This window comes from Bos grunniens, chromosome 25, assembly GCF_055505025.1.
Source record: "Bos grunniens cultivar Pamir isolate PY7600 chromosome 25, Bosgru_T2T1.0, whole genome shotgun sequence".
Taxonomy (NCBI): domain Eukaryota; kingdom Metazoa; phylum Chordata; class Mammalia; order Artiodactyla; family Bovidae; genus Bos; species Bos grunniens.
The window spans coordinates 479,241-506,652 of record NC_141189.1 but is presented as its reverse complement, the minus strand read 5'-3'; the positions used below and the strand labels follow the sequence as shown (position 1 = coordinate 506,652).

Below are 27,412 nucleotides of genomic sequence, written 5' to 3'. Positions count from 1 at the left end.
TATAACTTGAGAAGATTCATCACTTTTTCTGACAACACTTCCCATGTAATTTAACACGTCCAATGAACTCAGGTAGTTTAATACCTCTCTTTGGGAGGTCTCAGGGGCCCTCTGAAGCGCCCCAAAGTTAGCTCGACGTCAAATGACTTCTTTGGTTTTCCTCTTCTGTATGTTTTCCTGAGATCTAATCTTTACTATTTTCACTCCTCCTTCTAGCTTTGAGTTCGGTCTGTGCCCCCTTTCTGCCTAGGGTAAAGATAGGCTGCTTATTGAGCTGTCTTTCTAATGTTTGCGTTCTCAGCTCTGCATTTCACTGTTGGTGACGCTCTTCCAGAATCCCACACATTACTGCAGCTTCCTAAGCCCACACCTAGGATTTGTTGGCATAAAGTTCAACCAGGAAATGTGAAATTCATGAAAATCTGATATGTCCTGGTAAAATGTTGTCACATAATTTCTAGGATATCTATATTAGTAACATTAACCATACACTATAACCTGACAAGATTCAACTTTAAACAAAAGTTACTTCAAACAGGTCAACAAAAGTAACAAATCTTTAGCTATACTGACTAAGAAAAAAGACAACTAAAATCAGCAAAAAAGAGGAAACATAACTGCTGATATGAGAAAACAGCACAGTAAGGGAGACCTCTGAGCAGCTGAGTGCTGTGAGATGGGATAACCTGATGAAATTCTGTTATTTAAGCCTCAGTCTGTGGTATTTTATTCTGGCAACCCTAGCAAACTAGCATAGCTTTATCCTCTTTCTTGCAAATAAAAGTTACGAAAATAGTGCCAAACCCACAAAGTATATAAAGTATCCGAAAGGAGGAAAAAGAAAAGGACGAACTACCTAGGCTGTTGGTATGTTCTGCTGACCATTGGGCAGTGCTGACTATCGGGCAGTGCTGACCATCGGGCAGTGCCGGGCCCAGGCCAAGTGCTTGAGACAGAGGTGGTTGTAGTGGGAGCGGACGTGGTGCCCAGTGGCCAAGACTGTCTGCTTTAGCTGCAGTTTATTCCCCTTCCTCAACTCAGTAAACACTGGCCGTGGTCACTGGGTGGGGACAAAGGTCTGCAGAGGTGGCCCTGTCACAGCCACTGTTGACTCTCCTTGGACACCGACCCGCATGGCCTTCAGCCTGCCCCTGTCCTCTCTGCTGATGTGCCCTGAGCCCCTCCTGGGCACCAGAAGCCTCACCAGGGGCTGGGAACACAACCAGAGGCGACCGCCCAGCCTGCACCACAGGCCCTGGCCTGGTAGGGAGGCAGTGTGAGCTGCGTGAGTGATTCACAGGGTGCTGGCCGGGGTCTCGTCTACCTGGCAGCTGTGAGTCAAAGGAGGGAGTAGCTTTTTCTTTGTTTCTTACCAAAGTTAAAATAAAAACATCCAAACCACCAGCCTTGATGTACTCCTTTCCCTATTTGGAACCATGTATTGTTGTTCCATGTCCAGTTTTAACTGTTGCTTCCTACAGGTTTCTCAAGAGGCAGGTCAGGTGGCCTGGTATTCCCACCTCTTTCAGAATTTTCCACAGTTTGTTTCGATCCACACAGTCAAAGGCTTTGGCATAGTCAATAAAGCAGAAATAGATGTTTTTCTGGAACTCTCTTGCTTTTTTGATGATCCAGCGGATGTTGGCAATTTGATCTCTGGTTCCTCCAGCCCAGCATTTCTCATGATGTACTCTGCATATAAGTTAAATAAGCATGGTGACAATATACAGTAAGTCAAGGCAACAGCAAGATCACAGGATCTGCAATCAACAGGGATCTTAATGGTACCAGAGAGCCTTTTTTTTGCTGGGCTGCAGGAGGTGCATGCTGCTGCTTTATTCTTGCCACCCTGGAGTTGCAGCTTCCTAAGTCCTTACCTAGGATTTGTTGGCATAAAGTTCAACCAGGAAAAACAGAAAACAAAACCTGTTTTAGTGTGTCTCTTGATATTTGGTTTTGTTTTTACATTTGCAAGAGCAAAACACAGAAAATGAAGCAAAAGGTACTTTCAAACATATATGGTTACCTGATTTAGAATTACTGATTCAAAGAGTGTCTGTAAAAATAAAATGTGACTTCCACTTCCAGCTTTAAGAGGAACAGTATCTGAACTTCCTCACCTGGCACTGGTAATTAGAAAGCTGAACAAAATACTTGAAACAACTGTTTGCAGATCCTGGACAGCAGGCCATGTAGGACTAAGTTCCTAGAGTGAAGATGGATGCACAAATCCATCTGAAGACTCCTGGCTGTCTGCCTTCAGGCAATTTCCATGCTGCAGGTACAGGGAGGGGAACCCAGATGCAGCCCAGCAAAGCCCTGATCTGAGAACACAGGTGAGCCAAGGAGGCACAGAAGGTGATATGTGTGGGGCAGGGCATCCAAAAGAGAGCTACTCAGACAGAAAGAATGATTCCAAGTGCCTAATGAGCCTGCTGAGTCTCTGTCATCTGGTCACACATGGGTTGGCTTCTCTAAAATGTCTATTCACGAGTCTTTTCTGGTTGTAATGTTGTCTATTTTTTTTTCTCCTATAGATCTGTTATTATTTGCTTAAAATACTTAGGTGATCCAATGTTGTTTTATATATTTGCATATGTATGTGTGTGTGTGTGTGTGTGTGTGTGTGTATACTTTTTGATATATTAACCCTTTGTCATACAATGGCCTCCTTGGATGTTTGTTATCGTTTTTTCTTAAAGTCTATTTTGTCTGATATAAGAATTACTATGCCCCCTTTCTTTCTGTTTTCATTCCTGTCAAATACCTTTACCTATCCCCTCACTTTGAGCCTTTGTGTATCCTTAAAGCTGAAGTGAGTTTCTTGTAGACAGCGTATAGTTGGATCTTTTTTATTTTTTAAGCATCTGTGTCTTCTTATTGGTGAACCCACTCTATTTGCATTTAGACTGGGTATTGATATGTAAGAGCTGACTCCTGCAATCTGAGTAATTGCTTTCTGGTTGTTTTTTGTCTCCATTGATTCCCTTTCCCTTTGTTTCTGCCTACTTTTGTAAATTGGTGGCTTTTCATCGGGGTATTGTTTCCCCTTTCTATACTTCTTGCATCTACTCTAGATTTTTACTGTGGTTACCATGGAGCTTACATTAAAATCTTATACCTAAAACAGTTTGTCTTGTGCTGATTGCAACCTGGCTTTTTTAGCCAATTAAGTGGGTCCACCATGTAACTCTTTCTCTGCAATGTTCTGATGTTCCGGTTCTCTCTTTTATGCTGTGTGTTTGGTAATAAGGTGTATTAGCTGTAGTTACTTTTAGTCATTCTTTCCTTGAACCTTTATACTTGAAGTTGTTAATATACCATTCTTCTAAGTAACTGGAATTAACTAAATCTGACTATACATTTTTACCTGACCTAGTGTGTTATATACTTTTCTGTGTGTTCATGTGTTACTTTGCATCTTTTTTATTCTGCTTGAACTTCTTCAGCATTCTTTGCAAGGCAGGTCTGGTGGTGATGAACGCCCTCAGCTTTTCTTTAGGAAAACCTTTATTTTCCCTTCATATTTGAAGGATGTTTGGTGAATAGAGTTTTTCTGGTTGGCAATTTTTATGGCTCTGCCCTCTGAATATTCATTTTACTCTCTCCTGGCCTGTAGTTTTCTTCTGAGAAATCCCCTGATAGCCTCGTGGGGTTTCCTGTGTCAGTTATAGCATGCCTGTAAGTAAATCAGACATTCCTATTTTAGATAGGAAAATTTAATCAGTATTTTGTAACAACAGTAAGGAAAACGGTCGTGGTCTGGGCGCTGGTTGGAAAAGAATTTCCTGACATGAGACAGAGTGAGAGGGAAATAAAGTTTCTTAGCGTGGGAGACGCTATTAGAACAGCGGGCCAGCTCAAGAGAGAACCGTCTTTGAAAAGGGGCCCTTAGTCCAATTTTATACCCAGGGTACAGGGAGCAGGATACGGGTCTTGCGGGTCATTGCTGATTGGATGAGAAGCGGGGCGGAGAGTAAGGCAAAGACCTTCTCCCTATGGGCTAGGAGGGGAGACAGGTTGTACTGCTCAGGAGGACCTGAAATCCGTTAGTAGTTACACCATGGGGGAGGGAAGGACGATCAGGGTCTGGTTCTCGTTCCTGTGTTCCGTTCCCCCTCGGTTTTCTCTGCTCTTCCGTCCTTGGGTCTCCACCTTCCTCCCTCTCTTTATTTTTAGGGCCAATTCTTTGGCCCCCTTTGATACCCTGCTCACGTCTAACCATCTACCTATTTCCCTTCTCAGGCATTTGGGAACCCGGTCTCAGGGGAAAGGGGTGATGACCACTCTGGCTTCTTCAGGCTGCAGGGGCGTCGTGGGGCTCTAGGTTCCCTTTGCCTGCTCTCTGCCAGCATGCATTTACGGAGGGAGATGAGAGTCCATGGAATGATAAGGCAGCTTGTTTCAGCGTTGTCTGGGTGTTGGCCAGGGAATATTCTTGTCAAACTATCACTTGGAGGTTTGTTGTATTCTAGAAGAAACAAACGTAACAAGAAAGTTAAAGATACATGGTCCAAAGATTGAGAGAAGCAGAAAAGCTCCTGAGGAGCTAGCCAGGAGAACCAGGGCCAGACATTGGGTCATGACATTAGTGTTTCTCTAGGTGCAAGAAGAGGCGAAAAGTTGGGCTCATAAAAACCTTTACCTGAAAACATCCGACTCTCTGAAGGCTGGTTCTTCTGGGTTTCCCCAGAGCACAGAGTGCCTTATTTCTGATCTCCACCCTGAACTCCTTTCAAGGTCAGCAGCTTGCAGTGGTCACGATGTAATCTTTGTAGAGACAGCTGGCAAGTGCCAACTTCCAGTCAGCAGGGTCCCTTCATAACCACATGTTTGACCACGCTTTGGGGGCATTTCAGGGCCCTCGTGTCCCAGGTCTAATGAAGACTCCATCAACAGGCCATTGTGTGCTGTTACTAGACCAGAGCTTGCAAGTAGCAAAAGTCTCAGGACCACACCTGTCTTACTAGCCTTTTGGACCAGGAGAATATTCCCTCTTGTTGCTTCTTTCCATATCTAGAGTTACATTATTATATTCATTGATCTCATCAGTTCAGTTCAGTTGCTCAGTCATGTCTGACTCTTTGTAACTCCATGAATTGCAGCACACCAGGCCTCCCTGTCCATCACCAACTCCCGGAGTCCACTCAGACTCACATCCATTGAGTTGGTGATGCTATCCAGCCATCTCATCCTCTGTCGTGCCCTTCTCCTCCTGCCCCCAATCCCTCCCAGCATCAGAGTCTTTTCCAATGAGTCAACTCTTTGCATGACATGGCCAAAGTACTGGAGTTTCAGCTTTAGCATCATTCCTTCCAAAGAATACCCAGGACTGATCTCCTTTAGAATGGACTGGTTGGATCTCCTTGCAATCCAAGGGACTCTCAAGAGTCTTCTCCAACACCACAGTTCAAAAGCATAAGGAACTGCATATCAGCATTTTATCACGTCAGCCACACATTTAGTAATGTAAGAAAAAATCTTCTGAAACAAACAACATGGAAAATAATATAGCTAGCAGGTATTAGTAAGGTCACAAGCAAGAATTTAAGTCAAGAACTTTCATTAGGTAGAGCCCAGTATATCCCAGGTCACCTGACACAGTTAAGTGATTATAGCCAGGTGTTAATCTCCTGGTTGTACATCATGGAGTATCTGACCTTTATCCAAAGATTGGTTACTGAGATAGCTTTAGAAACAAACTTAGAGCATCCTTTTAAATAACTTAATTAATTAAATCTTTTAGCAATATAATGTAACAACAAGGAATGATCTCAGAAGTGAGTCGTGGTAAACACAATCCTTAACGAACAAAACTAGAACTTAATATTAAGTGAAATATATATATATATATATATATATATATATAATCATTGTGAGGGCATTAGCCCTGAAGCCAGGGAAGGCTTTAACCCATCAAATAAAAATGACGTTTGTCAGGGAGCTGGGAAAAGCCACACAGCTGCCTTGGATTTCCCATAGCCCTGACTCCTTGATTTACAGCTACTGTTCATGCATTTTTAATGCCCCATTTTAGGAGTAGACTGTTGCCATGTTTTAAGGACATTAGAATAGCAAAAGTCTAACAGTGAGGGGTTATTTTTTTGTGGAGGCAGAATGAGCTTTTACATGTTCCATAATCTTAAATAATGCTTATTTACTTTACCAAAGTAACAAAAGATTTTAAAAACAAATATACATCACTTAAAGGCAAAGAAATTCATAATCTGTTTTTGAAAGCTTCATTCTAAGAAAACTTTGTTCTCTTAACATAGTCAGTTCAGTCAGATCAGTCGCTCAGTCGTGTCTGACTCTTCGCCACCCCATGAATCACAGCACACCAGGCCTCCCTGTTCATCACCAACTCCCGGAGTTCACTCAGACTCACGTCCATCGAGTCGGTGATGCCATCCAGCCATCTCATCCTCTGTCATGCCCTTTTCCTCCTGCCCCCAATCCCTCCCAGCATCAGAGTCTTTTCCAATGAGTCAACTCTTCGCATGAGGTGACCAAAGGACTGGAGTTTCAGCTTTAGCATCATTCCTTCCAAAGAAATCCCAGGACTGATCTCCTTTAGAATGGACTGGTTGGATCTCCTTGCAGTCCAAGGGACTCTCAAGAGTCTTCTCCAACATCACAGTTCAAAAGCATCAATTCTTCGGCGCTCAGCCTTCTTCACAGTCCAACTCTCACATCCATACATGACCACTGGAAAAGCCATAGCCTTGACTAGATGGACCTTTGTTGGCAAAGTAATGTCTCTGCTTTTCAATATGCTATCTAGGTTGGTCATAACTTTCCTTTCAAGGAGTAAGTGTCTTTTAATTTCATGGCTGCAGTTACCATCTGCAGTGATTTTGGAGCCCCCCAAAATAAAGTCTGACACTGTTTCCACTATTTCCCCATCTATTTCCCATGAAGTGATGGGACCAGATGCCATGATCTTCATTTTCTGAATGTTGAGCTTTAAGCCAACTTTTTCACTCTCCACTTTCACTTTCATCAAGAGGCTTTTGAGTTCCTCTTCACTTTCTGCCATAAGGGTGGTGTCATCTGCATATCTGAGGTGATTGATATTTCTCCCGGCAATCTTGATTCCAGCTTGTGCTTCTTCCAGTCCAGCGTTTTCTCATGATGTACTCTGCGTTTAAGTTAAATAAGCAGGGTGACAATATACAGCCTTTACATACTCCTTTTCCTATTTGGAACCAGTCTGTTGTTCCATGTCCAGCTCTAACTGTTGCTTCCTGACCTGCATACAGATATCTCAAGAGGCAGGTCAGGTGGTCTGGTATTCCCATCTGCTTCAGAATTTTCCACAGTTTATTGTGATCCACACAGTCAAAGGCTTTGGCATAGTCAATAAAGCAGAAATAGATGTTTTTCTGGAACTCTCTTGCTTTTTCCATGATCCAGAAGATGTTGGCAATTTGATCTCTGGTTCCTCTGCCTTTTCTAAAACCAGCTTGAACATTAGGAAGTTCACAGTTCACGTATTGCTGAAGCCTGGCTTGAAGAATTTTGAGCATTGCTTTACTAGCATGTGAGATGAGTGCAATTGTGCGGTAGTTTGAGCATTCTTTGGCATTGCCTTTCTTTGGGATTGGAATGAAAACTGACCTTTTCCAGTCCTGTGGCCACTGCTGAGTTTTCCAAATGTGCTGGCATATTGAGTGCAGCACTTTCACAGTATCATCTTTCAGGATTGAAATAGCTCAACTGGAATTCCATCACCTCCACTAACTTTGTTTGTAGTGATGATTTCTAAGGCCCACTTGACTTCACATTCCAGGATGTCTGGCTCTAGATGAATGATCACACCATCATGATAGAGAGTAGACTAAATCCCAGTCTGGTACTAGCTTACCAGATAACAAAGAAACAAAATGTGTTTATCTGTGAATCTTAGAAGTCTTTTCCATAAATCTTCAAGTAGCAGTATTCTTGCAAAGGCATCAGAATGAGACCATAGAAGGCATGCTTAAAATCTGATTAAATTGCAATTGACAAAGTAGCCTGGTCATTGCTGTGATATGTAACACTTTAATATGATAACTAGAATTATAACTGACAACATTTTACCAGGACATATCAGATTCTCATGAATTTCACATAATTTCTAGGATGTCTATATTAGTAACATCAACCATACACTATAACCTGACAAGATTCACCACTCCTCCAACAATACTTCCCATGTAATTTAACATGGCAAATGAACTCAGGTAGTTTAACATCTCTCTTTGGGATGTCTCAGGGGCCCTCTGAAGCACCCCAAAGTTAGCCAGAAGTCAAATGATTTAGGAAATGTTTTCAATAAATATCAAACGGGTTTATAACACTCAGTCGGATAGGATCATATAAGTCTCTATGAAACAATAGTTACTCACTTAGCCAAAGGTAACAAAAGATTTCAAAGGTAAACATGGATCACTTCAGAGATAAAGAAACTTAAAATCCATGATCAAAGGCAGTTCAACATCTCAAGAAAACTTGTATTTATCCACAAAACTCTTCCCTTGGGGTCTACTTCCCATAAAACCTCATCATGTTCTGTACCCCTTGCTTTGTTCTCCCATCTGAAACAGCCACCTGTAAGTCAGACCCACTTCCTTCTCCCTCTGTAAAATGTATTTTCATGTCTCATATCTTTTTTTACTGAAAACACACATCCTACTTTCCTTAAGCAACCAAGAACTGACCTTTATATTAGCATTCTATAGATTGGTGAACATAATTACCAGTGATAATTTCTAAAGAAAATTCTAGAGAACATCTCAGGATGGCATCAAACATTATTCATTAATAGTCCAAAATCTCTAGTTTCTCTCTAAGAGGAAGTTAGTGTTCAGTAATGAATGTTTCAGAATCTTATTTGGAAATGGCCTAGGTATTCAATAAGCTTCTGTCACTTAGTTTAGCACCTCCCCCTAGAAATTCAAGTTACCCCAATCTGGAGAGACTACTTTAGACAGGCATTCCTAAAATATAGTTATTCTTAATAGTTTATGTAAAAGTTCATATCTCACTTACATTTTTTATGAGTTTTTTTTTTCTTCTAGAAGTACTTTCCTTGTTGACAAACTTGTAACATATATAACAATATAACAATATGTAACTTATAATAAACCTAGGCACAATGAAAATATTATGCTTAATGTTAATGAGTTTTATACATTTCTATATTAGATTAGCAAAAAAACATCAATACTAGATATTTCATATTGAACATTTCCCAGTTCACGTGAATCTGATATTCTTTTAGGTTAATTTCTCTTGTATTTAGAATTGTCTGATTTGTAAATATTTATTTTTCTTTGAAGTGAAGTGAAGTGAAGTGAAGTTACTCAGTCATGTCCAACTCTTTTCGACCCCATGGACTGTAGTCCAACAGGCTCCTCTGTCCATGGGATTTTCCAGGCAAGAATACTGGAGTGGGTTACCATTTCCTTCTCCAGGAGATCTTGTCGACCCAGGGATTGAACCTGGGTCTCCTGCATTGTAGGCAGGCGCTTTACCATCTGAGCCACCAGGGAAATGTGACCCGCAAATGTATGGCCAGCTGACTTTCAACAAACATCCTGAAAGGACAGTCTTTTCAACAAGTGGTGGTGGAACAACTAGAGAGCCGGTAAGTGAAACAAACCAACCAACTCCCCCCAACCCTTCCTTTAAGAACGTTTATTGTTCAACTTTTCTTTAGGCCAGTTAAATTAGAACTCATTTACCATTTTGGCAATATTATTAAAACAAACAAACAAAAGACACACACTGAGACATACAAATTGAGACAGACAGACAGAAATCTCATAGTTTTCCAATTGACATTTAAAATGTCTCTGTGGACCCCCCCCCCCATTTTTTTGAAGTTCTAATTTGCCCAAGGCTGAGGTCTCAGACAAAGTGGGCTGTGTATTTCAGGGACATGAAAAAGGTTAACTTCAAGCTTTTCCCTAGGCAGTCTTTTTAACAAACTTGTTGTTTTTAATTGCATATGCAAGAAGAACTTGTTTTGCAGTTTCCAAGAAAAAATTTTTTCAGTTTAACCAGTTTTCTCCGAAGTCTAAACAATATCATGGCCATCCTGTGTCAGAAAGTCACCTTTCCTTTCTGTAGTCATAGTTTACACCTGAATTATAGGCCAAATAGTGCTCAAATTGACTCTGCTGTCAGGGGAGATCAGCTGGTAGAAATCGTGGATTGTCCCTCTGGTGGGAAGGGAGGTCTTTGTCCCATGAGAAGGATCTGAAGGGTTAAGGGAATTTGCAGGAGTGGGGCAAACTTGGTCTTTCCCCGTCCTGAGAAACAGGAGTAGTTACAAGGGAATTCTTTAGGATGTTCAGGGGTGGGGGAAGCTTGGTTCTCTCCCCACCTGAGAGATAAGCATAGTTAGAAGGGGATCTTCAGAATGTTAGGAGAGCTTTTGATCCTTCAGGCTTTTGAATATAGGAGAAAGACCTGGACCAAAGGGAACCTCAGAATCCTCTCCAAGAGATCATGTGGGCATGAAAGGTCGAGTAGGGGTTGTCTAGGAAACCTGATGGAGAGAGACAGAGGGGGACAGGAGACAGGGAGGCAACAGGAAGACATGTGGCATGAGTCCCTGAGACCCGGATTCCGACTGAGGGCCCTGAAGGACTGAATGTAAAGAGATCTAGTTCCCTCACTGCTTTTGGCAAAAGCTAGTGTGCCTTTCAGAGGCCATTTTTTGGGGCCCCCCACGGCGCAGGAGTGTGGCTGGGAGGAGCTATTTGCACGTCCAAGATCAGGGGCGGCAGCTGAGAGGCACTACGTCACGTCCGAGGTAAGGAGCAGTGGCTGTGCTTTGCTGGAGCTGCCGTGAAGAGACACCCCATTTCCAAGGTAAGAGAAACCCAAGTAAGATGGCAGGCACTGAGAGAGGGCATCAGAGGGCAGACACATGGAAACCACAATCACAGACAGCTAGCCAATCTGATCACACGGACCACAGCTTGTCTAACTCAATGAAACTAAGCCATGCCCTGTGGGGCCACCCAAGATGGACGGGTCATGGTGGAGATGTCTGACAGAATGTGGTCCACTGGAGAAGGGAATGGCAAACCACTTCAGTATTCTTGCCTCGAGAACCCCATGAACAGTATGAAAAGGCAAAAAGATAGGACACTGAAAGATGAACTACCCAGGACGGTCGGTTGGTGCCCAATATGCTACTGGAGATCAGTGGAGAAATAACTCCGCAAAGAATGAAGAGATGGAGCCAAAGCAAAAACAACACCCCGTTGTGGCTGGGAATGGTCTTAGAAGCAAGGTTCGATGCTGTAAAGAGCAATATTGCATAGGAACCTGGAATGTTAGGTCCATGAATCAAGGTACATTGGAAGTGGTCAAACAGGAGATGGCAAGAACAAACATCGAGTTGGACTATAAAGAAAGCTGAGCACCGAAGAATTGATGCTTTTGAACTGTGATGTTGTAGAAGACTCTTGAGAGTCCCTTGGACTGCAAGGAGATCCAATCAGTCCATTCTAAAGGAGATCAGTCCTGGGTGTTCATTGGAAGGACTGATGTTGAAGCTGATATTCCAATACTTTGGCCACCTGATGTGAAGAGCTGACTCATTTGAAAAGCCCCTGATGGTGAGAGAAATTGAGGGCAGGAGGAAATGGGGACGACAGAGGATGAGATCATTGGATGGCATCACCAACTCAATAGACTTGAATTTGAGTAAGCTCTGGGAGTTGGTGATGGACAGGGAGGCCTGGCGTGCTGCAGTCCATGGGGTCACAAGAGTTGGACACGACTGAGTGACTGAACTGAACTGAGTTTGTATTTGGGCCAGGCCTTTTGCAGGGCTAAATTTTCCAGTTTCTGAGAATGTAGCCAAGGGGTGAGTCTGAGAGAGGCTCCTGGGATGTACCAGAGCTCACTCGTAGCCTATCTGCCATAGAATGGGGTACTGAGAGTCACCGGCTGACAGAAAAGCATCCCTTTTGCCCCAGTGATCTCCCCGTGTGACTAATGTATGCAAATGGCCGAGGGACCCAACAGTCACGCCCGACAGTGAGAGGTGACCCCTAAGAACCGTGCAGCTAGGGCACCGTGTGACCTGGGCAGAGACAGATTCCATACTTTTCACAAGTGCAGGGGAAACATTCTCCAAAACTGACCATACGTTAGGCCAGAAAATAAGTCTACTCTAAATAGAATGAAATCGTACAAAGAAACTTTTTCCTGTCACAATGCAATGAAACGAAGTTAATAGTAGAAGGAAAAGTGGGAAAAACCACAAGTATGTGAAGATTAAACACACTCTTAAATAATCAGTAGGCAAAAAAAAAAAAAGGAACTTAGAAAATACCTGGAGACAAATCAAAATATAAACAGAACATACCAACATGTATGGGATTCTGCAAAAACATCACCAACAATGAAATGTAAAGCTGAGAATGCATACATTAAAAAGAAAGCTCGAATAAACGACCTGTCCTTACACCTAGGCAGAAAAGGGAGAGCAGACCAAACTCAAAGCCAGAAAAAGGAATGAAAATAGTAAGATTAGACCTCAGATATACAGAAGAGGAAAACCAAAGAAATCAATTTTAAACAAAAGTTACTTCAAACAGGTCAACAAAAGTAACAAATCTTTAGCTATATTGACTAAGAAAAAAGACAACTAAAATCAGTAACAAAGAGGAAACATAACTGCTGCTATGAGAAAATAGCACAGTAAGGAAGAACTCTGAGCAGCTGAGCGCTGTGAGATGGGATAACCTGGATGAAATTCTGTTATTTAAGCCTCAGTCTGTGACATTCTACTCTGGCAACCCTAGCAAACTAGCATGCTTTATCCTCTCTCTTGCAAGTAAAAGTTATGAAAATAGTGCCAAAACCCACAAAGTATATAAAGTATCCAAAAGGAGGAGCTACCTAGGGTGTTGAGAAAAATCTTTTTCTTTGTTTCTTATCAAAGTTAAAATAAAAACATCAAAACCACCAGAAAAAACCCATGAATAGGCATTTTAGATAAGCCAAACAACAGCTGTGGTAAAATAAACCAGAAATTCATTCAGTTGGTAAAACCAGTAAAATAATATCACAAAATAAAAACAGTAAAATGCATTTTATTCTTTGGAGGTTTTAAAAAATTCAATTTATTGAAAGTTCCAAAGAGGTTATAATACAGGCACATGATTCAAGATACTGAAAATACACTTTGCCTTAATCTGTGCCTCCTGTCATTTAGCCTGTGTGTCCAGGGCCATCTGGCTTCCACAGGTAGTATTTTGTTTCTTACAGATCCTTCTAGAGTTCCTTGTAAGCAAACATGAAAATATATTTCTCCTTCATGCCCTAATTAAAAACGCAAATAGTGGTGTATTAAGCATGGTGTCTTGCTACATGTTGCTTTTGTTTATTTGACAATGCCTTGGAAGTTGTCCTCTATCAGGACATAATTTCCTGCACAGCAGTGCAGTGAATGGATGATGTACTATTTAATACACTTTGCCTGTCCATATTGGGATGGACACTGATATGCAACAGTCTGTTTATATTACGAACAATGCTGCAATGGAGAACTGTGACCTGTGCTCTTCTGCTGCTAGCAAGTGGAGGATATATTTCCAAAGGATTTGTAACCCAGAGTATTTGTAACAGAGAGAGCATTTGATAAGATGGTACCAGTAAGATCCTTGTGAGCCAGCAATGAGCCTTTCTCTTTAAACTGCAACTTCTCCATCACACCACTCCCCCACCTGTGTTTAAAACTGCTTTCCAACGTTTTCTAACCTTGAGAAACCCTCTATAATCTTCCCTTTCATCAACACTGCCCTTTATTCTCAGTGCAGTTACAACCTCACCAGGTACATACCTGTTGTCTCCACTCTTCTCTGGGTCCATCATTGCTCAACTCACTCCATTAGAGCTGGAGCCAATGTGGCCAGATAACTCCTTGAGTGTAGAGAAAAGGGTCATGGATGATCTGAACCATGGAGCCTGGTGCCCAGGAGAGAGGGAGTGTCCGTAAGGGGTGTAACTGTGGAGAAGGAAAGGTATATTAGGTTTTATCCATGGTAATTATTCAGGTGAAGATTCTATAGAGCCCAGACGTGGGAGCAGGAGTCTTGGTTGGAGATAAATACTTGGGAATTTGTCTCCAAATATCACAGCTAAAATGGGAGGCAGGGACTCCAAAGGGAAGATCGTGTGAGTGAGTCTGCTGTGAACCTACTGTGAGTGCCAGGGAGAGACACACATGGGAAAGGACGCAGCAGAGAGGCAGGAAGGCAGCAGCAGGCATTCCAAAAGGAGGGGGAGCATCATGGCAATAAGGACGTGCCACAGAAGCATGTGCCACAGAAGGGTGGTGGTAAATGGAAAAGGGATCAGAAGTCATTCATAAGTCCTGGCAAGTTGTTTCATGAGAGACTAAGGGCAAAATCAGACCACAGTATACAATGAAAGACAGATAAAATTTGGCAGGTAAAACCCACTCATGTTCAAATTGAGATTTTGCTAAAATGCTCTTTTAAGGAACATAGAAATACAATCTCAAATGGGAGGACGTTGACATTTAGGTGATGGCTGACAGAATGATTCCCTACCTAAAAAGAGATCCCTCCTGTCAGCAACAGTTCTGTGCAGAGTCGGGCAGAGAACCCATGACACCGGCGGACAGATGTGACAGGAGACACGTGTGGAAAAGGCTGGTGACTGGAGGTCTTCAGGGAAGAGGGAATTCTTGCAGACTACATGTGCCATTGTGCAGATTATATCAAGGGGGAGCTATTTGGAACAATTAACCTGAAAAAAATTACTTAAACTGAATTTTAAATTGGCACCATGTAAAGTGCTTTGGCTTCCCTGGTGGTTCAGGTGATAAAGAATCTGTCTGCAATGCCAGAGGCACAGGTTTGATCCCTGGGTCAGGAAGATCCCCTGGAGAAGAAAATGGCAACCCACTCCAGTATTCTTGCCTGGAGAATTCCATGCACAGAGGAGCCTGGCAGGCTACAGTCATGGGAAAGCATGGTAGGAATAAACCCAGCCATGTGAGGAAGTGTGCTGTGTGCTGGGTAGCCACCTTTTCACCAGGACAAAGCCTGCCAGCTTTGGATCAACCCCTTTTAGTCTCTGAACTTTTCTTGTATTTTAGTGTCTTTCTCTTTTACAATTAAAAGTCACATTCCTTAACCTTTCCAAGCAGTTTTCCCGGTGGCTTTCTCCCATGGAAGTAGGATTTCTAGGCATGGGTTCTATGTATCTTTTCTACATAAACTTTATGAAAATCCCAACCTTTTTTTTTTTTTTTTTTGAAGCAACAGTTCTGCAAACTGCAGAAATAAATTCATTTTGGTTCATACTGGCCAAGACTACAAAAGTTGCTCTTCAGTCTCCTGAGTTTAAAATAGGCTCTCTGGTCCTATCAAGGTTCCTGCTGATCTCAGATCCTGTGATCTTGCTGGTGCCTTGGCTACTTGCATGCACTCTGTCTGACTGCCAGGGCCCTGCATCATCCATCTGTGTGGGCACATGGCATCAATGTGCTGTATTTATGTGAGAAGTATTCAGAGCAGGATCAAATCCCCGGATCAGGGACTGGCAGCACTGAGCTAGCACTGACTCTGCCCACCCCCCCTCGCCCCTCCTTCCCCCGACCCGCCCCCCTTCCCTTCACCACGTGTGCGCTCACTCATGTCAACTCAGCCCACATGTGTTTCTACCCTCCAAGTTGGTGCCCATCTCAGGGCCCTTGTACCTGCTCTTCCTTCTCCTAGAATGCCATTGCCCTAGAGCTTAAAGTGGCTGCTGTTTTCTGCTCATCTGGATGGCAGCTCAGATATTAACCTCTCAGATAAGCATTCTTGGACCAGCCTGTCTAATGCTGGTGTTTCCCCTTTACCATCCCTCGTGACCCTGATGTTTTCCATCAGTGTTGTTGTTTAGTCACTAAGTCATGTCTGACTCCTGTGACCCCAGGGACTGCAGCCTGCCAGGCTCCTCGATCCCTGGGATTTCCCAGGCAGGAATCCTGGAGTGGGTTGCCATTTTCTTCTCTAGGGGATTTTCCTGACCCAGAGATTGAACCCATGTCTCCTGCTGGGCAGGTGGATTCTTTACCACTGAGTCACCTGGAAAGCTCAGTTTTTTCTTTATAATGCTAATCAAAAATTTTTCCCTGATTAAAATTTTTATTTATAAGAGTCCGTGTACTCCAGAATGCCACATGAGGGCAGGGTCCCTATCTATTCCATTTATTAATGTGCTTCCAGTGATTACAATTCTCAGTTGATAAGTATTTATTGAGTAATGAATGTAATATGGCACCCCACTCCAGTACAGAGTACTGTAAAATCCTGGAAAATCCCATGGATGGAGGAGCCTGATGGGCTGCAGTCCATGGGGTCGCTAAGAGTCAGACACGACTGAGCAACTTCACTTTCACTTTTCACTTTCATGCATTAGAGAAGGAAATGGCAACCCACTCCAGTGTTCTTGCCTGGAGAATCCCAGGGACGGGGAAGCCTGGTGGGCTGCCGTCTATGGGGTCACACAGAGTCGGACACGACTGAAGCAAGTTAGCAGTAGCAGTAGAATGAATGTAAGAGCCTTAAAGTCCCTTTAATTCTAATTCATGGATTAGAAATGAGACGTGAGCTGCCAGGTGTCACACAGGTGGTCACCTCAAGCCAATCCAGAGACAGTGAACTGCACACTTTAGAGCAGAATGAACTGCTAGTGGCTGAAAAAGAAGATGGACACTGGGATTCAGGAGAAAAAAAAAAATTCTCCACAATATAAGCTGTGGGAAAATTTAGTGTGACTTATTACACCCACAGATCTTATGAAAACAGGAGCAAAAATTGCCACAGTGACTTGATAATACCTGAAGGATTCAAATTCAGAGACTCCTAAGACCTTACCCAGGATTTATTGGCATAAAGTTCTTCTGGGGGGTGGGGAAAGCCATCTAGGTGTGTCTCCTGATATTTCATTTTATTTCAACATGTTCATGAGCAAAACAAAGACTATAAAACAAAAGACACCTTCAAGCATGTGTGGTTAGGTGATTTTAAATTATTGATGCAAAAGTATAATTTTCTCTTAAAATAAAATGTGATTTCTGCTTCCAAATAAATACAAAGAGTGTCTGGACTGCCTCACCAGTATTAACTGGTAATTAGAAAGCTGAACAAAATCCATGAAATGAACCTTGAGTCAGAATGCTTGGCCAGAGACAACCTGGAAACCAACCCCATCACCATAAATCCTGAGACTGCAGGCCAAGTGGCAGAGAAGTCCCCTGGGCTTCCTCACCCTGCTGCTGTCCTCCTGCCTGCCCTTCCCAATCAAGTCTCTTGCTTTGTCAGCACGTGTGAGGCCACTCTAGGGCCCTGGGAAGGGTTCCCCTTCCTGCAACCATAAGAGGAACAGTGTCTAGACTTACCTTCCATTGGGAATTAGAAAGCTGAACAACATACGAAACAACTGTTCTCAGACCCTGAACAGCAGGCTAACAGTGTTAGGGTTCCAGGACTAGGTTCCTCGAGTGAGGGTGAACACACACATCAACCTGATGACTCCGCAGCTCTCTGCCTTCAGGCGGTTTTCACGCTGCAGCTGCAGGCAGAGGAGCCATAAACACTCTGGCAAAAATCTGAATTGAGAACACTGGTGATCTGGGAGGCCACGGAGGCTATAACCTGTGCGGCAGGGCATCAAAGAGGAGGGAGATACTCAGAGAAAAAGTTCCACAACTGCTTCATGATCCCTTTGAGTTTTTATCGAATATCAATCTGAGGACAGACAGTTGAGATTCCATAATGAACAAAAACACAAAAACATAAAATATTGGTCTCACAAGCAAAAAATAAAACACTTCCTTCCGCATTTTTTTTCCAAAGTATGGCAATTAAATGAAGGCTAATGCGCAGTACACACATACATAAATGGATATGTTTCTAGAAAGCAATTTTTTAAAGATGTCAATAAGCCTCTTGTCATTCCAATTTTAGAGTTCTACTCAAGTGAAAAAATGTGGCAATATGTCTTTGCATACAAAAGGCATTCGCATAGGTTTATTATTCTTTCTTAAAATTTGTTTTAATTGGTGGAAAATTGTTTTACCATTTTGTGTTGGTTTCTGCCATACAACCATGCAAATTAGCCATAGTTATTTATATATATATGTCTCTCACTTGCTTCCTGAGCCTCTCTCCTCTCTTTGAATAGCTTTTTTAGAATGGAAAAGTTATAAGGAGCCCTACATGTAATGTCTAAATAGTAAGGAAATCGTTAACAATGTCACACATGTTCCTGACAGTATTATGCTTCCATTACCATGTTTATTAAGATTTTAAAATACAGACCAGTAAGTAAATTTAGCAGCTACTATTTGCATTGCAAGGGGTCAGCCAGCACCACTTGCACTAGGCTGAGACTAGGGGTACGCATAGGAGTGGTGGCAAAACAGGAAGGCAGGTCCTGCTCAGAGCTTGTAATGTAGGGAAGCTGGAAGCAGGCTCAGGGGAAGAGGGGCGCCCATGGGACTACTTAGAGGAACCTGTTCCCACCGATTTGTTTGTAATTGGAAAGGATACAGAAGGAAACAGTCACTGACCAAGACCGGACCTTGAGGCCTATTGCAGCAGAGTTTGGGGGTGTGGATTGCCAGAATGGTTGCTGCAGGGTATGGCCTCGTGGGTTGTAGAGTTCCCTCTATTTTTAAACAAATAGTTAGACATACTGAAACTCTTCTTTGGTCATCTTCAAAGCAGATGAGCAGCTGTTCTGTGGATAAACTTTATAATTACAGACAACGGTAGTAATTAACGTTGACTAACAACGATAATAGTAATTTTCATTATAGATTTCGGTACTTTCATCTAAAACCTGCTGCTGCTCCTCCTAAGTCGCTTCAGTTGTGTTCGACTCTGTGCGACCCCATAGACGGCAGTCCACCAGGCTCCCCCATCCCTGGGATTCTCCAGGCAAAAATACTGGAGTGGGTTGCAGTTTTCTACTCAATGCATGAAAGTGAAAGTGAAATCAGTCGTGTCCGACTCTTAGAGACCCTGGACTGCAGCCTACCAGGCTCCTCCGCCCATGGGGCTTCCCAGGCAAGAGTGTTGGAGTGGGTTGCAATTATCTTCTCTCTACTAAACCTACTATAGCAAATTCTAAGGAATTTAAGTTGTCTGACCATCTGGTCGACCTGTCGGCGGCCCAGCTACAAACAGCATGAACGCCACCGGGACAAATCTGGATCGGAGGGCGGAGAAAGCACACACCACCACTCCACACTCGCTCCTTCCGTAGGTTGCATTTCTCTCCCGCATCCTCTCTCACTCGTGTTCAGAGGCTCTGAGACTAAAGACCGCGCCAGGCTCTCGTCTCAACAGGACCCTCACCGGACGGCCCCGGACGCTTTCTGTGTCAAACATTTGGCGCTTCTGACCGCCGAGCCCAAGCAGGGCTGGTGCCGCGCATTGGGCGACCTCCTTGCTCGCCCGCTACGTTCCCTGTTGTCACCCCCGCCGAAGGGACCCGTGTGTGTGGGGTCCATACAACCGCCGAGGACGCTAGGGGAACACAAGCGACCACAGGCGGTCCCCGCGAAGACAGCCCGGCCTGCGGACGATCGCAGAGCTTGGAGAAACAACAGTGGCCGTCGGGGAGCAGGTACCCCGCTTCCCGGCCCTGGTGCGGACCTGAACCCCAGGCCGCGAGGACGCGAGCAGAGCCTAGCGCCAACTTCCTCCGCGTTCGGACCGTCCCCACTCCAGGGGAAAAGGGCTAGGATCCAGGTACGGCCGGCCGAAGCCAGCACCATCAGCCCAAGGAGACACACGGCCACTCCCAGCCAAGACGGGAAAACTGGTCAACGTGGCCCAGGACACGGCTCGGAACACAATCACTCAGTCGCGAGCTATAGCCCATGCGGTACCCGGGGGCAGAGGAAACGTCCTGAACGCCATCCAGCTCCTAGAGACAAGGCCCGGCCTCGCCGCGCAAGCCTGTCCATTCAAGCCAAGCGGGAGCAGGACGCGTCGAGGCCCGGAGACGGGGCCCCGGCGCGCCCGGCAACGAGTCCTCGCAGCACGGACTCGGGCGGGCTGGCCAAGCCCCGGAGCCTAGCATAGGAGTATCGTGGAGGAGAAACGAGGGCCATAAACGGTGACCCAGGAGCTTGGCCGCCGAGTCTAAGGCGCTTTGGCGAGAAAAACCCTCTCCCTGCCCGCCCCGAAGCCCCAGGGATGAATTGGCGCGGGGAGATGCTGGTCGACCCGAGCGAGCAGCCACAAACCTCCCCCCAGACAGCGCCAGCCCATACCTTGAAAACCTGCACGTCCAATCTTCAGCAGGAGGAGGCTTACCCAGATCTCCGAAGCACCGGGGTTATTGCCGCCAGTGATGCCGGCCTCTGGAGCTCTGCGCCCTGTTTGCCGGCTGAATCGCAGCCCTTGTGAAGGTCGCCGAAGGAAAGGAACGCTCTGAAAGCGGCCGCCGGGGGCGCCCGACAACCGGTTCGAGCGTCCCCGGGACGAGGCACCGTCGCCGGCAGGCCGCAGCGGCGCCGACCGCCCGAACGCCCGAGCTCGCCGGGGGCCTCTGCCTCGGAGGGGGCTCCCCGCTCGGGACCGCGCGACGCGGAGCGGCCCAGGCGGCCCAAGGCGGGCGGAAAGCGGGAGGCCGCGGCGGAGAGGCCCTCCCCCGCGAGATTGCAAGGCCCAGGCCAACCTGAGCAAGGGAGATTCTGCAGGGGGGTGGGCTGTGTGAACTGTGAGCTGGAACAGTGAAAGTAAAACAGAGAGCAAGCAAGCACAGAAGACATTTTATTCTGTAATTTCAGAGTTGAGATGTTACTGAAGTATTAAAAAAAACAAGGTTCAGAAGACATAAAAGTCTGAAAATTTGACTACGTAATTGGTCTTTTAGTCTTTACCATGCAGAGTCAGATGACAAGAAATGGGTGTGCGGGAACATTTGTGCAACTACACGTATAATAAGAATGTTGATATCAGCATTACTTAATAACAGAATATTTAGAAACCATGGCAAGGGACCAGTTAAGTAAATCTTCCACTGCATTCGCATAACACAAGACTATCACTTTGCTTTTTGGTTTATTGGTGTTATTTAAATGAGTTAGATCTATAGATATTGGAAAGATATCCATGGCAAACTGTTAAATGAAAACAAAAAGTTTTAGCACTTCCAGTGGTGCATATATATATATATATATATAGCATTTACCTTTTTAAAAAATGAAGTGGAAAAATGAAGAGTTAGAATAGCTAAAGCGGTTTTAAAGAGCAAGGATCAAGTCTGCCCTGTAGCCTGGAGTCTGGACAGAAAGACGTGCCAGAAACAAAGATGGGCCACACTACGTGCTTCTCTGCTCCCTCCTGCTATAGTCTTGGGAAGGCAGCTGGCATCTCAGCCCTTGCACCTCTCTGCTCCACTAACACCCACAGCCCCTGCAGGCAATCAGAACTCTGACTCGGCAGGCCTGGGGTCCCTATGTCCACAGTCTCTTCCTTCACATCAGAAGTCTGTAGCAATTCACTTGGTTTGCCCAATCACCCATGCCCAGAGCTGCTGGCTCTAACATACACCTGTGCAGTCCTCTCCATAAGCTTTGAGCTGATATCCCAAGGGAAGACCATTCCCCTCACAAAACAGGTATGACCCACGGGAACAACTGGAAGTTTGCACCTGGACCCATGATACAAACTCTGTGTGCACACTCAACTCCCAAAGACACTACCCTTTTCACTGTGCTGTTTGCATGGTATGGCCATTGCTTACTAGAAGCATCCAGACTCACTTATGTGGCAGGAAGAAATACTAAGTACACACACACCTGTGCGCACACACACACGCACGCACACACACCCATGTACAAACATAGAGGCACATACACACCCCAGGAGCTAATCTGGACTCCTGCTAGGGCTGGCAGTGGTGGGAGCAGAAAAGAGATCACTGTTGCTGCTTCCCGGGTCCTCTGCGCTGGCAGACCCTGGTTGCTTTGCTGACTTCACCATGGGGAGTGCGGGCTTGGGGCGCCCTAGTCTGCAGTTTGCTGTCCAGCGCCCTGGGCTTTATTCAGTCTACTCTACCCTTTCTCCTCAATGCACAGTCACCATTAAGAAATAAGAATCAACACACATTGCATTCAATTTTCAAACTTGAACAAAGTTTAAGAACAGAGAGAAATTGAATTATTGTGAAGAAGGTAGTGAGAAAATTTTGTTTATCTGTTTTGTAGCTACCAAAATGTTCAAATATAGTCTATAAAAGCTTAATATTTTTTAAACTTAGGAAAAGTAAATAATCCCTCATTACTCCTTCTTACCCATCACCACCTCTGCCCCAGCTTCTGTCACACTGGGCTCACCTGACGACATGCCTGTTCTCCCAGTTTGGACACTTCTTTCACACTCATCACTGTCCTCTATGCTCACTACACACCTGAGGCCATGGTAGCCATTCACATGGTAAATCAGGGGATTTTTCTCTAGTGAGCCTGAGGGTTTTTTTTTTTTTTTTTCCTTTTAATAGAAACCTCTCCCATCTGTCCTCTAAAGTCACAACCTTTACAGATGCTGTAACAAGTGGTGTGAATGACAGAAAGAGGCTCTTTCCATATCAGTCCCTGAGCTGCCATACGCCTAACAGAGTGGTGGATGTTACTGGCATTAGTATTTCCTGGGTGATGTTAGAAAATCCAGGCTGAAAGGAGAAACCGGACAATTTGGCAAGACACAGATCAAACCAGGAATGAGAGCAAGCCCCCCTCATTGTTTCAAGGTCAAGAACTCAGCCACCACTGTCCTCCTCTGCATCCTCATGCAGGATGGTTGAAACTGACCAGATAAAGCTGAGGAGATGGAAAGAAGTCATGAGATCCAAGCCTCTAAAGCCCTGCTAGATACTCCAGGATTGAGTCCCCAACCACTCACCTGGGTGTGACCCCTCCTACCAAACCACGGGCATGCAGAGATATGGGGAACACTCTTCTCTGGGGTCAAAGCACTATGGGCTACTCCCCACATAAACAAGGTAGTAATATTTCCATTTTACACAGAAAAAAAAAAAAAAGAAAGAAAGAAAGTCATGAGCCGTTATACTCTGATTGGACCTACTTGTTCAGAGTTATTTAATTAATATTCAATTCCTATGATTTACATCAAACCCCAGGAAACCCTCACAATGATCATTGGGGATTCTTGACTCCACAGAACAAACACCACTCTCTAACATTTCCATAAATAATTCTTGATCAAATGCATCAGGCTTTGTTCTCCAGTACCCACTGAAGTGGTTTAGAATTTCCCGTCCTTCCTGCTGTGCCCTCAACTGACCCTCTGGCTGCAACTGCCTTCTGTCTTCTTGACTGCCTCCCATGTGGGAATCAGGCAGCTTTGGAGCCTTAACCTTAGTTCCATCATCCTTGGCCTCAGATATGTTGCCAAGCGACTCTGAATCTTTTCAATGGTGGGTGAAACAACCTAAGGAGTCATGTCTTGGTGGAAGGTCAGCCACTCTGGTCACACAGATAAGCTCTTAAGCCCCCTTGCACAGGAAAGAAGCAGGAACACGTACATCATAAGTCCCCTGGTGGGTGTCACAGTCCCACAGGGCAGACACACTCATCAAATGCAGAGGAAGTTTAATTTGGGGTGAAATCTAGTTGACACCTTCAGAGACATGGTGAAATACTACATGGATTTCTGCCCTACTAACTATTATTGGTAGAAACGATCATCATTTCATAATTTTTGTCTAGGAAAGTATTTGTCTTTAAGGAAGAAAAAATAAACGAATTACATTCTTCATTGAACACATTTATGTGCCCACTCAAAGCATATTCTGACATTAGTTGATGCTTTCCATCTTATAAAAAGATAAGAAATATAATCATTTGTTTCATTTCACCCTGCTCATCTCCAGGTTTCCCATTTACCCAGAAGGGTGTGCTTCCTCTGAGTACAAGTCCCACCTACTCTCTTGTCTTCATAAGAGAGTTCAGGCCTCAACCATAAGTTTGCCCTGGAAATAAATACCTCAGATGATTTAATGGCCACAGGAGAAGGAGAAGCTGTCACTAATGTGCTGAGAACTTGGGTTCTCTCCCCAACTAATCTTCTGCCAAGCCTCCCTCCCCTCTGGGTTATTATCCTAAAGATGTCTGTGGGCAGCAGCTGATGTGAAAGAGAAGAGGGTCTCCAGAGGCCCAGCACTGTCCCATCCTCTCCCCCAGCAGCTCTAATTCTGGGTCTGGTTTCTTTTTTTGTTTGTTTGTTTTACCATGGGTGCTCTTTCCAGCCATCCTAGGACTTCCTTTAGAATAGTTCTTGAAAGATTCCCCAACCACCATTGGCCTCATTTTCCACTTCTATACTTCCCTTCTGAAACTAAATTCAGTTCTTTCAAAAAGATTGAGTCCAGGGACTTCCCTGGAGGTGCAGTGGAGGGGACACAGGTTTGACTTCTGGTCTGGGAAGATCCCACATGCCACAGAGCAACTAAGCCTGTGCACTCCGAGTACTGAAGCGTGCACACCCTGAAGCAGGTGCTCCACAACAGGAGAAGCCGCCATAGTGAGAAGCCCAAGCACCACAGTGAGGAGCAGCCTCTGCAGCACGAAGGCCCCAAGTACAGAAAGCGGTGTGCGGCAGTGATGGCCCCGTGCAGCCAAAGGAAGTAATTAATTAGCTGAATTTTTAGAAGACTGAGTCCAGAAAAAAAAAAAGACAATTTCTCTTTATGTTCATTCTTCTTCTGACATTCTGCACCTGATTCTGTTAGATATTTAGGATGCTTACAAAACTCCAGGTCACAGAAAAGGAGGAATTCCCAGTGTGTTCAGTGTCTCAGGGAACAGGCACACATCACTTGTGCTGAATAGTCCACGGAGATGTGAGGGGAGCAATGAACCAAAACCACCAGAAAACCCCAAGAGGAGAGCAGCCCATGGACCCTGGAGCAGCGGTGTGTGGGCTCACTCGGGGGCAGCAGAGGGCCCACAGGCTGGCCGGGCTTCCTGAGCCCCCAGACTGCTGGGGAAGGCTGCCGTCTGTCAATGATGATTCAGACTCCCCATCAGGAAAACCAGGCCTGATCTCAGCATCTCTGACTCAGTAAATACCTTCAGGACCCACCCCAAGTCCACCCTCTCCTCCTCCTCTCAGGCAGAACGAATCAACTGCATTCAGTGCGGGCTAGGTCGGTGATCATCCTGGGGTGCTAAGGCCAGGGCTGGCCACATAACTCACCACCCGGGGATTCTCGGGGTCATAAGAACTTACCTACTTCCTCATTCAGGGTGAGGAACAGCAGTGGCTGTGACAGGCAGGACATCCCAATAAGTCAAAGGGACAGGCAGAGTCAAGGTGAAACGCCAGGAGGCTGTCTGTGCGGGAAGCTGACCCGGGCAGCATGGCCAGCCCCTCTGTTCAGGGACAGGCGGGCGCCCTTGTCACCAGAAGCAAATGCGAATCAGCCAGGGCCCAGGGCTGTGACTCACAGCAGGTAATGACACCAGCGTCTTGGTCCCTGTACCAGATGGGCACTTGTGAATCTGGGATGGCCAAGGAGAGCCAAGCCAGGAGGAAGATCGGCCCATGGAGCCTGCAGACCTTGTCACCCACTGGGCGGAACACAGAGAGAAGGGCTGACTGCTCACCAACTCTCAGTGAGGGGAGGGCGGGAAGCTTTGGCCTGAGTCTCATTTCTAGGACCTACCTACAAGGTTAAAGATGGACCTGACCGTTACTAGATTCTTTTTAACAGAAGCCCAGGGTTCCTACTATACCCAGTTTCTAATGGGCCAAGGTGAAGATGGAAGAAAATGTTAGCATCATTCCTTCTTGGATTCATTTGTAAATTCATCCTATATTTACTGGACAATTTTATCACTAGTGATAAAGAACAAAATCTCTCTTTGAGAAGCTCATTCTCTGCTGGTAATACAGAAAGTTACCCCTATCACAGGGCAGTGGAGTGTCCACTGGCTCGCCCATGAGTCTGGGGGCCCTGACAGTCTCATAGAGGAGGGGAGGTTCAGGTGAGTCTTTAAAAGTGAGGCTTTTTTTACCTGGAGGTGGAGGCAGCTCGTGTGAAGAATGGGAACGTTTGTGAAAATGAACCTCATCCCCCCCCCCCCCCGCCCCCACCCCCGCCTTCTCCTCTCAGGTGCTGGACCACAAGGCACCCCGGGCTGTTCTTTGAAATCCCCACACCCCCTCAGTCACAGAGCATTTCCCTTCTCTCTGATTCCCCTGAAACACACTTCTCTTCCAGTGACAGAGAGCTCATTCCTCCCCTGGCTTCAGGCCTTTACTTAAATGCTGCCTCCTGGGGGAGAGACCCCACACCTCACATGGAGGGCATCAGCGCCATCCTTCTCCTCCACTTGTCCTGCTCTCTCTCTCTCTCTCTTATTTCTTGCATCTCTGACAGCCTCTAGGGATGGGGCTGTGGGTGAAGGGAGATGTGGGGAGAGGGTAGGGTGGTATCTTCTCTCCACAGGCTTTGCTGGAAAAGTAACTGTTTTTCTTCAGACAAGGCATGAATATAAACTGCAGGTAAGTTGAAACTTAAATTGAAGGTATTAATACATTAAACATTAAGTGTGAAAGACAAAAAGCATGAAACCTTTTGGAGTATACCTAACAGAATGCTATTATGATGTGTGGGGGATGAAGAACTTCTTTAAAAGCCAAACAAATGGGTATGCAAAAGATAGATAAATATGATCATGTTACAAGTAACAACTGCTGCTCATCAAAAGACATCATAAAATGAGGAAAGCAAAAGCCAGGGAGTGGGAAGTGACATGTGCAACGAGTGTAAAGATCTTTCACCAATAAATATTTTTTTAAAGTAGATGTCAAAAACACATTAACAGGCATTGCATGGAAGGTGAAACATGGAAGTCCAACGAACATTTAAAATGCGATCAATTTCGTTTGTGATAAATTAAATACTAGTTAAAATTGCAACAAAACACCATCTCACAGCTCACAGTTGAGCAAACATTTGTGAGTGACTATGAAAAGTCTGGCTCAGATGTGGAACAGAAGAAGCTGTCATTCCATGTTAATCGGAATGGCAACTGTAGTAACACAGCACAGCTGCACAAGTGCACACCCAAGGTTTCATTAATTCCCATCCAGCTCATAAAGTAGATACATGTGAATGACATTCTTAACAGTAAACAGCTGTAAACAGCTCCAACATCCAGCAACAATAGAATGGGTAGATCTGGTACATTTAAAGTATGGACTACTATATAGCAGTAAAAGTAATTCAATGGCATGCATACGAATGAATGAACCTCAGAAACCGATACCACACACAAAATAAGTATTATGTCACAAAAGGATAATCACTGTGATTCTACTCACATAACGGGACAAAA

General features: G+C 44.8%; 1 protein-coding gene across 1 annotated transcript; it reads right to left on the bottom strand.

The window, feature by feature from the left end:
- Nucleotides 1–3,703: 3,703 nt before the first annotated feature.
- Nucleotides 3,704–26,391, bottom strand: LOC147344645 (uncharacterized). Its single transcript, XM_086377038.1, has 6 exons — nt 26,372–26,391; nt 25,973–26,016; nt 25,517–25,639; nt 20,358–20,721; nt 13,853–14,017; nt 3,704–4,471 (listed from the first exon to the last, which is right to left on the bottom strand). The coding sequence occupies exons 1-5, from the start codon at nt 26,389–26,391 to the stop codon at nt 13,888–13,890; spliced, it is 681 nt and encodes a 226-aa protein (XP_086233164.1). The 3' UTR covers nt 3,704–4,471; nt 13,853–13,887.
- Between the last annotated feature and the right edge of the window lie 1,021 nt (nt 26,392–27,412).

What these genes read in the sequence shown, in the direction of transcription:
- LOC147344645 (XM_086377038.1), bottom strand. Translation starts at nt 26,391, where the DNA reads ATGGCGCTGATGCCCTCCAT. An exon ending in TCCACTGCCCTGTGATAGGG is followed by an intron (nt 25,640 to 25,972) that starts GTAACTTTCTGT and finishes TGTTCCGCCCAG; the next exon opens with TGGGTGACAAGGTCTGCAGG. An exon ending in CGCTGGTGTCATTACCTGCT is followed by an intron (nt 20,722 to 25,516) that starts GTGAGTCACAGC and finishes TCCCTTGCTCAG; the next exon opens with GTTGGCCTGGGCCTTGCAAT.